Genomic DNA, 13335 nt, shown 5'->3' on the forward strand with positions numbered 1-13335 from the left:
AACATAGATTTAATATTTTTACAAATTATACTCCATTTCAAGTTATTACAAAATAATGGCTATATTTCCCAGTGCTGTACAATATATTCTTGTGGCTTATCTGTTTTATACATGTAGTTTGTATCTCTTAATCTCTATCTTGCCCCTCCCCCTTCCCACTCCCCACTGGTAACCACTAGTTTGTTCTCTATATCTGGTGAGTCTGTTTTGTTATATACATTTGTTTGTTTTAATTTTTAGATTCCATAACATAGAGTATTTTTCTTTCTCTGTCTGACTCATTTCACTAAGCATAACACCCTCTACATCCATTCACATTGTTGCAAATGGCAGAATTTATTCTTTTTTATGGCTGAGTAATATTTGTTGTATACATATACCACATCTTCTTTATCCGTTCGTCTGTTGGTGGACACTTAGGTTGCTTCCATATCTTGGATATTGTAAATAATGCTGCTATGAACATTTGGGTTCATGTACTGTTTCACCTTAGTGTTTTGTTTTCTTCAGAAATATACCCAGCAGCAGAATTGCTGGATCATATGGTAGTTCTATTTTTAGCTTTTTGAGCAGCCTCAATACTGTTCTCCATAGTGGCTGGACCAATTTACAATTCCACTAACAGCGTACTAGGGTTCCCTTTTCTTTACATTCTTGCCAACGTTTGTTATTTGTAGACTTTTTGACGATGGCCATTTTGACAGGTGTGAGGTGATATTTCATTGTGGTTTTGGTTTGCATTTCTCTATGATTAGTGATGAACACTTTTTCATGTGCCTATTGGCCATCTGTATATCTTCTTTGGAAAAATGTCTACTCAGGTCTTTTGCCCATTTTTTAATCAGATTGGTTTTTTTATATTGAGTTGTATGAGCTGTTTATATATTTTTGGATATTAACCCCTTATTGGTCATATCATTTGCAAATATTTTCTCCCATTCAGTTGATTGTCTTTTCATTTTGTCAGTGGTTTCCTTTGCTGTGCAAAAGCTTGTAAGTTTAATTAGGTCCCATTTATTTATTTTTCCTTTTGTTTCTTTTGCCTTAGGAGACAGATCCAAAAAAAATATTGCTATGATTTATGTCAAAGAGTGCTCTACCTGTGTTCTCTTTCAGGAGATTTATGGTTTCAGGTCTTTAATCCATATAATGTACATATTCATACATACATTTGAAACTCCATGTGTCTTCAGTATGTTATGGAAGTTGATATTCATAAGGGCGATCACTGGACATGGAGACAATGCTAGATTACCTTTAGTATATTAGAGTCTGGTTGAGAAGCAGAGAAGTGGGTATTGAAAGAGATTTCACACTTACTAAAAAATATACCTTAAAATAGCAAAGTCTTTATAGGGTTAATGTTCAACTTTCTGGGAAAACTCTCTCATCCAGAATGACTCATTCCCTTAGACATCTAGGTAGGTTTTACTGTATTTTAATTATATACATATTTTTGTAACCAGTCAGATAAGATCTTTCATTCAGAGTTTTGTCCATGCTTTCGTTACTTATAATAGGCTGTGATTGGCATAATAATCATACCAGAAAGTCATTTGTTATGCTGGATCCATTAACATTTGATTCCTCATTAAGAATATTGCCATGTCTGCACTTGTATTTTTTCTGCTGACAGTTTTCACAGAGTTTCTTGATTTATTTTTATGATTGAAGTTTCAGAAATAAATGTTTTAATTTAATGTTCACTTGGTATAACAGATTTGAACAGTAGTTTAATAAAAAAGCACTGTGAGTTCCTGATAAAGAAAAGTTTGTTGATGTCCATTTGGGATGATTTGCAGCATGTCTTGGTGAAGGTTGCACAGAGGCCCACTGTGTGCTGCACTTGTCAGGTTCCATCTGAGCATCTGTAACTTTCTAAGCAGGTATTGATAATCTCAGTCATGACCAGGAAGAATGAGAAGGGGATGATGAGAGCCCTGTTTCACAGAGGACCTCAGCCTCCTCTCTGACCTCTTCTCATCCCTGTCTAATCAACACTTCTGAGACTCTATCCCCAATGAACTTCTAGCAATTTCCTAAACAAGCTGTGTGCCTTTATGCCTCTGGGTCCATGCTTTTCCTGCTACCAGAACTCTCCATCCTTCATTCTCCTAGTCACCCTCAGCAAGGGAACGTCCTTCCCCAAGAGAACGACTCGTCCCTCCCCCTCCTTCCACTCCCACCCCCAGGGCTCCGTGCATAACTCTGTGAGCACATTTAGCTCTGACGTCTTCTTAGTTGCCCTCAGCCTGACTGCCCTGAAGGCAGCTTTACCAGGGCAGGCACTGTGCCTGTGTAGCGCTCTACCCCCAGTTGCCAGCAGGGGGCCTAACACATTTACGTTTTAAATTAAATTGATCTATCAGCAGCATGACTAAGGTCACATTTTGCATTTATGACGTAATGTGTTTTGGAAAGGACCAACATGGAGGGTGATACCAAGATCCTGATTTTCTAACTTTCCTGCTGGCTTATATCCATCTGCTATAGACGAAGCTTCTCTTTATAACTTTTTGTCACAACATGTAGAGATTTACCTTGTGCACAATTTGGAAAAGAAAAATCAAATACTCATCTATCCATGAAATATTTATCGATCACACAGCTTAGGTGCCAGGAAAAGTTTACTCTGTGTAGCACATAATGTTCACCATCGGATCAGACTCCTTGATAAAAGCAGAGAACAAAAATGAGAAAACTTGGCATTGAGATCAGATTTTTCCCACCCTATAAGCCGTCAATAAAATTCTCCCTTGGAGGCTTAATTTCTTAAATAATTAATTGCACACCATTAACAGAACTTTTAAAAATATGGTACCTGCCTTCAAATAGCTTACTTTTGAGTTGAGCATATTCTTTAGTGGAACAGAAAATAATTCTAAAGCAAAATGGGAACTGGGAAGAATAGCATAATAATAATAATAGCTGACCTTTACCAAGTACTGTGATATATATACCTATGTGGGTATGTGTATATATATACACATACAGATACATAAAATACATATATTCTATATGTATATCTGTATATGATATACATCCTATATGTACATAATATATAACATTTAATCCTCATAACAACACTATGAGGAAGGTGTTAGCTCCATTTTACAGCTAAGAAACTTGAGGTACAGAGAGGTTCTGTGATTTGAACCCAGGCAGTGGTTGCTAAAGGTTGTTCTCTTAATCACTACATTACACTTGCTCTCAATGGCCGCAACAGGAAAAATAACTTACTCCTGATTATTGAGATAGAATAAAGTGAGGAGGTCCTGGAGTGGCCTAGGACGACCTGGGGTGGCTTCTTGCCGACTGAGAGTTTTGAGCTGGATCTTGCAGAAATGGTAGACATTGGCAAGTAGTCTGGGTGGATGAAATGACCAAGAGCACAGGGTGGGCTGAAGCAAGATGGGAAGTCAGTTGATTTGGCAGGCACATTTGTCTCTCGTACTTAGCAGCATTTTTTGAGGTCAAAAAGGACGGTCCCAATTTTGAAATTAGTGTATGAAGTATAATGGTTAGGTTGCTCTTTGCACAGAGCTATGGAGAAAATTACAGGTTGTAAAAAATCTAATTATGGCAATTATTTGATAGATAATTATTTCAGATTTTTGAAAAATACTATCAGGAATCAACTTTTAAAGATAATCTGTTCGAAGTCGTCCCCTATTAACATGCATGTGTATTGACCAACTCAGGGACAGAGCATGATTATATAATATCTCAAAAAGAGATAATATCCTCATCTTCTGGGACCTAAATACCTGTGAAAAAATAGGTGGCAAAATAACTGCTATCACAATCCAGCCTCTTCACTCCCCAACTCAATGCCACACAATTAAAATAACAGCAAAACTCAGTTAAACTATATATTTTACTATAGATATAAACCTTGAATATGTGTGTATATGAGTGTGTGTGTGAGTGTGTGTGCGCGTGTGTGCGCATATGTGTGTAGTGAGAGATCTTGAGCAGAGAATGAAAGTAGAGACATTTCAACAAAGGAAAAAATATTTGGTACGATATGAAAATTAAGTTTACGATAGAAACACCTTGAAACTGCAGGAGCAGCATACTAATTCTGCGAATATTGTGTTTTATTCCTTTACCTAGTCCCACATGTAATACTTTATTCTCTTTGAATTTTCTTCTAATGCAGTTTAACCCTGGTTTTGAGAGTGTCCATCAGCTTAATTTCTTTTATTAATATGAATTATTCTCCTAGCGAGTAAAGCTAGCTCATGTGTTTCTCCCTTTATCATTTCATACAAATGGTAAATAAGGAGAGAATATGATTTTCACTTTTGGTTTTTTTCCCAAATCTAAACAACGAAATCAGAGAATCTGTTTCTGAGATCTGGAGTCTTGGTATTTGCTGATCCTATAGAATCAACACAGTTCATCAGCTGTGAGCCAAATCATCAGGCTGACTTAATTCAATGTTCAGCAAATTAATTCTATTTTACTAATGTGACTGAAAACTAAATTTTATATCAATATAAACAGTCATTAAACTGCAAATACCAACTTGTGCAAGCTGTTGAAAAAGACTCATTTTTAATTATAAGTGGATTCTGATAAGAATAGCATTAAAAGTGTTCTAATAGGGAAATGTTAGAGTGATTAACGTGCAGTTGTTTGCATTTTTAATATTTCACTCATATATCAGATTAGTATTTGTGTATACTGTCAGACTTTATTCTGTCCTTGTCAAAACACTTATTACTGCTGACAGGTATAACATATCCACATTAATCCTCAATTCCTTGATTCAATTTTCTAATTGCTTTTTTGGCATGCAGTGGTGGCCACTTAGTATTATGTGATGTATTCATCATATGGTATAATAATGTGCTTTAAAAATTAGATGTGTCATTTAAAGTACTTGAACAGGAAAAAAATTACTAAGGATTGGAAATTTCAGATTTCACTGTACTTAGACTAAGTGTTAGATATTGTTATGTCACACGTTCTGGAGGTTGTCCATAAATCATAGTCACAGAATGTTGAAGAGATCCTAAAATCATCCAGCCTACTTGTTCATTTCCCAGTTGGGAAAACTGATTCAGTAGTATGCCCAGGATCACACAACTAGATACTGGCAGAACTGGTCCTAGAACTCAAGTGTTCTGAACCCTGCTCAGAAATGGGGCAAGTATACGCATATAACTTTTATATTCCTCCTATTAATAGTCAAGCTGAGAGAATGAGAGACTCCTTGGCTTCTTAAGCTATACTTTTTAGCAGTATTGTATAGTGGTTAAGAATAAAGATACTAGAATCAAACAGACCTGGGTTCCAATCCTGGATCTGCCACTTACTATCTGTGTTACCCAGAGAATATTATCTGACCTCTCTGAATTTCAATTCCCTCATCTGTATAAAATAGAAAATAACACAATAATGCATATAAAGTGCTTAGCGCAGCTCCTGGTTCCTAGTAAGTACTCAATAAATGTTGGCTGATATTATTTTTCAGTGTTTTATTTTATCCCTTTAATATCCATAATTTAATTTAAATCAGTTTCTACCCACTCATACGTTTGATGAGTGGGTAGAAACTGAGTCATACCTCCCAGTTATCTCACCGTGTGACAATTGCATTTATTCTTTCATTTACTGATTCACTTACCATGTGTAAAATGCACTCCATTAGATGCTATAGGTAAGGCAAAAAGGAATCCAATATGATACCTGCCTTGGACAAGTAGGAATCTAATAGATTCCTATGTTGTAATCTAATACAACAATTACATCAATAGCTGTAGTAAAAGACTGGGAAACATCGGTCCCCAAAAGGTAACACAGGTGCCATGCTTAGGCTTTTCAAAGAGAAGAAGTAAGTACAGGGCCAATAGTCATGAATAAGAAACTGGACCTGCCCTCAAGGAGCTTGTTCCAGTGGGAAGACAGGGCAGTTGCCCAAGTGTCACTCAAGGTGGAAAATGAAAAGGGCCGTAACAATTAAAGAACTAAGGAGGGAGAGACTAAATACCTCAGACCAGGGAAACCTTCATGGGTGAGTTGGCTTTGAGGGATATATAATTTTAGGAAAGTTAGAGGCCTATAGGAAGGATCTCCTGGACAGTAGGAATATTATGAATGAAGGAAGGAACAGATTCTGGAAACCCTGGGCACAGACGTTAAAGAGTGAGCACTTAACATTGACTAAAACATGGAGCTTGTGCAGAATAAAAGATAAAGTTTGATGAGTGGGGAGACACAAGAGCCTGGCAACCCTGAAATGACATCTTGGACTCCATTTTACAAAGTGGCAGCTCTCAGCCCATTTTCACACATAGGCATGTTTTTTTGGCAGCAAAATTTTTGAGATTTAATGTTTTAAATAAATCTTGTACTTTTCAGCTCACTGTGGTACCAACCACTTTTTGTTGTCTTATTCTACAAGTTAAGGCAGTCTTCTTACCTATTATAGACAGTATGCATAACAGTTAGGCGTACCAGCTCAGAAAATAGACTATAGTTTTCCAAATCCTGGTTTGGTCACCTGTTAGGTCTGCAACCTTAGTTATGTTATTTAAACTCTGAGCTTCAGTTTCACAAGTTATGAAATGGGAATAGCCCCTACCTCTTGTGGTAGAATTAAACCCATGTAAGCATTTGGCATAACATAAGGCATGTTGTAAGCACTTAAGAAATGTTAGCTGTTCCTTGAAGAGATTTGAGTTTGCAAGCCCTACTGAGGCAGTACTGAAAGTTTTGCTTTTGTTTTCTGTTTCATTTTATTTTTTAATGAAGTATAATTGATTTAAAAAGTTTCAGGTGTACAGTAAAATGATTCAGTTATATATATGTGTGTGTGTGTGTGTGTGTGTGTGTGTATGTATATACTGTTTTTCAGATTCTTTTCCATAGTTCTGAAAGTTTTTTGAGAAGGGAAATAACATCCTTCTAATCTTTGGAGTTCTAGAGCATTGAACTAAAACCCTACTTAAATTGCAATGACTAGTCCAAGGACATCAGATAATTCTCTTAAATCCTTAGCTGCTGGGGTTAGTTTCCAGTGTCACCCACCTACTACTTCACTCACTCTTTGAGAAGGCCAGTGGAGGAAGGAGCAAGTAGCCAGCTTTGCCTGTTGGTATCTTCAACACATCCAGTGATTCTTATAGCAGCAGTTTCCCAGGCTAGATCCCAGGTTCAGATGATGGCCTCCCTTTTTTAGGACATGTTATTGTGAGTTTTAAGAACTGTAATCTTGAAAATCCTTATGATTCCAGGAGCTTCTCTGGTAATTTGCTTGTCTTTAATAGCTGAAAAATGAAGAGTTTAACAGAATTGTTGCTCCAAAAAAACAAGAACTTGAAGATATGAGTACAATAGGTTGAAAAACACTAGTGTGAACAAAACGAGTCTTTTGTAAAAGCTCCGTGTGCTTAATGAACAAGGACTGCTAATTACATAACTGTCAGTGATATTTTCTGGCACGGTCTAACGCCAGCTTCTTCGGTACAACAAATATGAAAATGCCTAGAAGTAAATCACATTTGCTGAGTGCTGTGGGCAAACAAACCCATGCCTTATCTCTTTCAAAGGCAGCCATGGAAAATACATGATAAATTGCACAGTTCAGTGAACATGTTATGTCATTGTGAAATGATTTTGATTCATGGTTATGTATTTATTGCTAAACAACTGACAAACCTCAAGGTATCAGAAATATCATTCATGGGGTTTTGCTATTTTCTCTTGCAAAATTCAAGTGCTATGAAGTGGTTTTCTTTTTTATTTAAAATACTTTATTGAAAGTGATATTTGCCACAGTCTATGGAAATAATTTTTTTAATTATATGAATTCCTGCCAAAAGTGTCAAAGAGCTGTGCTAGTCACTAATATTTTTATCATAATGAATAATTCATATTTTTGCTAATATCCTTTTATGAAAATTTTATAGCTAAAAATAGACAAAGTTGTAAGCCAGTTTGATTTCAGAATAGGATTATAATCTCGTTTCATATAGCTTATCAATATAATGAAATTTTTGAATGTTTTCTGTGCAATAGCGGTAGAATTAAGAGTGAGAGAATTATATTAAAGAAGATTTTACAGAAGTGGCTTTTATGCAAACATAATTCCTTTCCCATGGTCAACATATCTTACTATACTCTATCCATTGCTGACTCTCTTCAGTTTAAAGTATTAAATAATTAAGCCATTTTCTACTTGAAACTTACAGTTATTTTTTACTAATTTTTCTTTCAATTGGTGCTTTTGGCATCAGCATTTGATGTTTAAAACCTTTTCTTCTAGTGTTAAAAGCAGCAGGAAAGGTAGCCTGACAACACACAATGTGTACAAGGCATATCGTAAGCACTTAATAAATATTAGGTATTCATCAACAGATGTACTCTCACATTGTGTCTTGTTTTTCTAAATCTCATAAACCAAGAACCACTGTTTCTCAACTGGTGGTTTTGTTTTGTTTGTGTTGTTTTGTTTTGTTTTGTTGTAATCATGAAATTCTTCTTTTCTGAGTTTTATAATCAAGTATTTTAACGTGGCTTTGGATATTTTGAGTAGTGCCATTGAGCTCTTACGAATAAAATAACAAAGAAAACCTTGCCTGATGGTAGAAATGATAAATTATTTCTTAGGTATATTAAAGGGATTTGGGTATTTCTAATATATCGCCATCATTTAAACCTGAATTCATTTTATTTTCCTTTAGTATATTTTAACCAATTGACCTTTACATATACTTTGCATTTATTAAATTAGGATAAATTTTAGTAGCCTAGAAATACGATTCAAAACATTCATAGTGTTTTTCTTTTAGCCTTGGAATATGACAAGCCTATTCTCTAAATATTTACATCATTGGAGAATATCTATGTACTTATGCTGATTTTGGCTTAACATTTTCAAAAATAAGTCTGTTAAATTAAATGTAAGCTTTAAAGGAGAAAACCATAGATCTTGTAACTTGATACAAGTATTGCAACATTGCTTACAGAATTTTCTTGGAAGATTTTTATGCCCTTCTACTACCATGGCTACTTTCACCTTTATATTCAAAATTCCCAAAATGTATCTGTATGAGGATAATTTTAAAACATGAGATTTATGCTACTATAAAGGAAAAATCCTTTATAACAACGTAAATCCGTTGTCACCAGAAATTTCAGTCTAAGTTTTACATGAAAGGGAACATATTTTATCTTTAATGCCTCATTAAACTTTCTGGAAATGGCAATATTCTAAAATATTCTAGGTGGATGACTACATATGTCTGTATTCCTTCTGAAAAATTCAAACATCAGTAAAAAAAAAAAAAGACTAAACCAATCATTTGTTCTAATAATTACAGTAGTGGTATTTTCTCTTCCGTTTAATTTTGCCTTTATGTATAGATGTTACTTTAAGTCAACCATGTCTTGCCTGCACTTTTTGAGTGAAATAGCCAAAACCACCATTCCTCAGCCAAATGATGTTCCTATTGTTTCAAAGGTGACCTTGTATTTAAACCTTAATTCTCTGTGTGTTTTTGTTCACATGTGTGTGCCTGGATTGTGTATGTTCACACACATGTGCTTGCACATGTGTTTATGTTTGTGTGTGTGGGTGCATGATTTTTTTGTACATTCACAATATGATAAACTGCATTGTGTTGCTAAGAACATGGACTCAGGAAGCAGCCTACCTGAGTATAAATCCCAGCCCTGCTAATTCCTAGTTGTGTGAATTTGAGCAAGTTTTTTTAACTTCTTGCTTTCATGTTCTCATCTTACAGGGTTGTTGTAAGATTTAAATAAGTTAATATATGTAAAGCATTTTGAACACCTAATCCATAGTATTTAATAACATATTAGCATTACCATTATAATCATTATCATATATTCATTTACTCTATTTTATTTCTAAAGTCGTATTATTTATACAAATGCATTGGTGGGTGATATTACATATGTATTTCACTGAAATGATATTATAGGTGTGCCTTGCTGTACGTCAGTTATAGCTCAATAAAACTGGAAAAAAAATTTTAAAAGATGTCAACGGAATATTTTGGATTGTGATAATTTGATTAGATAAACTGTTATCATTGGTGAGAGGAAACAGCTGTGAAAAAGCAACAGAAATTGCATAACTTGGTGGCTCACAGATGACATATCAAATATACTAAAATGCATTCAGGGACTTGCCCTGGTGGTCCAGTGGTTCAGACTTCGCCTTCCAATGCAGGGCATGTGGGTTTGATCCCTGGTCAGGGAGCTAAGATCCCACATACCTCGTGGCCAAAACACCAAAACAGCTTCATTGTAACAAATTCAAAAAAGACTTTAAAAATGGTCCACATCAAAAGAAATCCTTAAAAAAAATGCATTCATTTATTCAAATGTAGGCCTGTTGCACGTCTACAATGTGCCAGGATTTCGTGTTAAAATGACACATGATACCATATGATCCGGCAGCAATCATGCTCCTTAATATTTACCCAAAGGAGTTGAGAATTCATGTCCACGCAAAAACTTGTACGTGGATGTTTATAGCAGCTTTATTCATCATTGCCAAAATTTGGAAGCAATCAAGATGTCCTTCAGTAGCTGAATGGATAACTAAACTGTGGTACATCCAGACAACGGAATATTATGGAGCACTAAAAATAAATGAGCTATCAAACAATGAAAAGACATGGAGGAACATTAAATGCATATTTTTAAGTGAAGTAAGTCAACCTGAAAAAGCTGACTACAATATGATTTCAACTATATGACATTCTGGAAAAAGCAAAACTATGGGGACAGTCAAAAGATCAGTGGTTTCCAGGGGTTGGGGGTGGGATGAGGGATGAATAGGCAGGACAGAAAGGATTTTTAGGGCAGGAAAACTACTCTATATGATACTATAATGAAAAATACATGTCATTATACATTTGACAAGCCCATAGAATGTACAACACCAGGAGTGAACTCTAATGTAAACTATGTATTCCGGGTGGTAGAGATGTGTCAGTGTTGGTTCCTCAGCTTGTACACAAGGGCTACTCTGGTGGGGGATGTTAATGATGGGGGAGGCTGTGCATGCATGGGGGCAGTGGGTTTATGGAAAATCTCCATAGCTTCCTCTTAATTTTGCTGTAAACCTAAGACTTCTTTAAAAAATAAAATCTATTAGGGAAAAAAAAAACAAGATAAAAATAGAACAAAGCAATGAGTACTTTTCAAAAATTGCAAAAATATGTGCTAATATATAATGCCCCAAGAAAAATGTCTTCTAAATGTAAACGACCACCATTACAAAAAAACTACATATTACTGCAATAAAATATTCACCTGAACTATTAAAAAATGAGAAATGGTGTGCCTTCAACTACTAGGAATAAATATTTTAGCTGCCTGAAGCATAGTAGGAAAAAAGTAAGATAGCAGTGTCATGTAAACTGTGCAAATTTAGAATGGGTTTTCTTTTTCAGGGAGCACCCAAACCAATAGCCATTGAACCATGTGCTGGGAACAGAGCGGCAGTTCTGACTGTGTTTCTCTGTCTACCACGAGGATCATCAGGTGCCCCTCCCCCAGGGCAGTCAGGTAAGATGAATGAGGTACCATCAGCAGTTAAGCAAAACATGCAGACGGAACAGAAGAAGTAAACAATACTACCAGATAGCACAATAAAGACATTTACAAGGTTCTGATTTACAGCATGGTAACATTTTATTAGAATACAAACTTCTACCCAAATATCTAGATATCTGCCTTGCTATAAATTCAGATTTGCAAGTGTTTCTCTTAAAAAATACGTGTTGAATATATGTGTGTATTTGTGTATAACATAACACACGTATGTATGTACGGACACACTTCAATTTGTTGTTGTCATTGCAATGAGTAATCTCACTAGCAGGGCAAAGTGACCCTTTTGGGCAGCTTCTTTTCTCCCAGTATGTGTGTCATATGGGATGCCAAATTAGAAATACGATTAGAAGCTTGTTTCATAAATATGGAATCTAATTAGGGAACTTACTTACATGTTTGGAATGTTTTGCGGCATCGGAGGATAAAAGCTTGCTGCGACCATCCTGGAATATTGCAGATAAGTTCTTGCTGTCAGCACCGGACAGGTGCGGTTCATGGACCCAGGGACCCTCTCCTTCACTTGAGCACAGCCAGCCTTTTCCTCTGATTCTCCTTTTCCTGCATAAAAAGTAGATTTTGAATTCGAGGTAACTCTGTGTATCCTCTTAGAGATCTTCTCATTGCTTCGACAGTTGTCCACATTGTAAACATGCCCCGTGTTGAGTATAACTTGTAACTAAATCACAAACCATGCTTATTTCTCTCTTTGTGCATATCCTCTTCCATCTGCTTACAATTTCTGATTATTCTTTCTCCCGATTGTTTTCTTTAAAGGACCCTCAGTGAAATGGATGCTTTCTGAGGGTCAGGGTGATTTCAAATCTTTCTCTTTAGTTCCCCTTAAGGATAAAATAACGTGCCAGAGATCTGGCAGGTTCTCAACAGTAGTTGATGATAAACTCAGCTCCCTGCTTAGTTTTCTTTCCTTAGTTCCCTAGTTAGCTTTGACCTTTCTCCTCACTTTCTTGATTTGTGTCCAACGAGACACAAAAATGGAAGCCACACTACTTTATACCTTATAAATTTTAAGATATTTATGTAACGGAATTTTTCCCATACAGGGACAGAGGAATTCCATCACCTTTTAGACTTGTCATTTATGGTACCTGATGATATCTTGTTGCAGGAGTTTCTACCCAAAGTTCATTTGTAGATGTTTATTCAATGAAACAAACCTTCTCATATGTTGAGCCAATGCCTCACTTTTCTCCTTTCAGAACAACCAAGGTAAATGGGATGCAGTAAATAGAATAGCTTGGCACTGGTCAGATAAGATGGATAATTGTAGGTACTGTGCCCAGCTAATGGAAGTATTGTTTCAAAGCTGGGATGGTTTCCAAAACAAACACTTTACTAATGAAAACAAGTCTGTGTGATACACACCGAGGTTCTTCTAGATCCTTGACAAGATGATGTACTGATGGGCAGAGTGAAGGCGACTGCCAATACGCTGTCCCTTTAACCTTTGAAATCTTTTTGACTGATTTGAAAAAGCCAAATAGCAGTGTGGACCATTACCTCAGCTGTGTTTTATTACAGATGCACTGCAATTACTAATGGTAATGGTAAATTAGACGTGCATAGTGTTTTACTCTTCACAAAGTATTTTCCTATTTTTCACATTTGATCCTTACGACAAGCCTGTACCATAGGTATTATAAAACTCACTTTATAAATGAGAGACTTGGTGTATATAAATCTCTGTATTTCTATACTCAAGGAATAATTGGAAAA

The 13335-nt window shown here is 35.7% G+C and overlaps 1 protein-coding gene across 4 annotated transcripts in view; it reads left to right on the top strand.

Annotated features, from left to right (window-relative positions):
• The window catches only part of ATRNL1 (attractin like 1), a 679361-nt gene that overhangs the window by 556469 nt on the left and 109557 nt on the right, over positions 1 to 13335 (top strand). For 3 of the 4 annotated variants that reach the window (XM_029245362.1, XM_029245365.1, XM_029245363.1), the window contains one exon: positions 11439 to 11553. The exons of the other annotated variant lie outside the window; for it this stretch is intronic. In XM_029245362.1, coding sequence (XP_029101195.1) covers positions 11439 to 11553 — 115 coding nt within the window. The remainder of the gene's footprint in view (positions 1 to 11438; positions 11554 to 13335) is intronic. 4 annotated transcript variants of the gene reach the window in all.

Source organism: Monodon monoceros, unplaced genomic scaffold (assembly GCF_005190385.1).
Source record: "Monodon monoceros isolate NGI ecotype Baffin Bay Population unplaced genomic scaffold, NGI_Narwhal_1 Super_Scaffold_4, whole genome shotgun sequence".
Classification (NCBI taxonomy): domain Eukaryota; kingdom Metazoa; phylum Chordata; class Mammalia; order Artiodactyla; family Monodontidae; genus Monodon; species Monodon monoceros.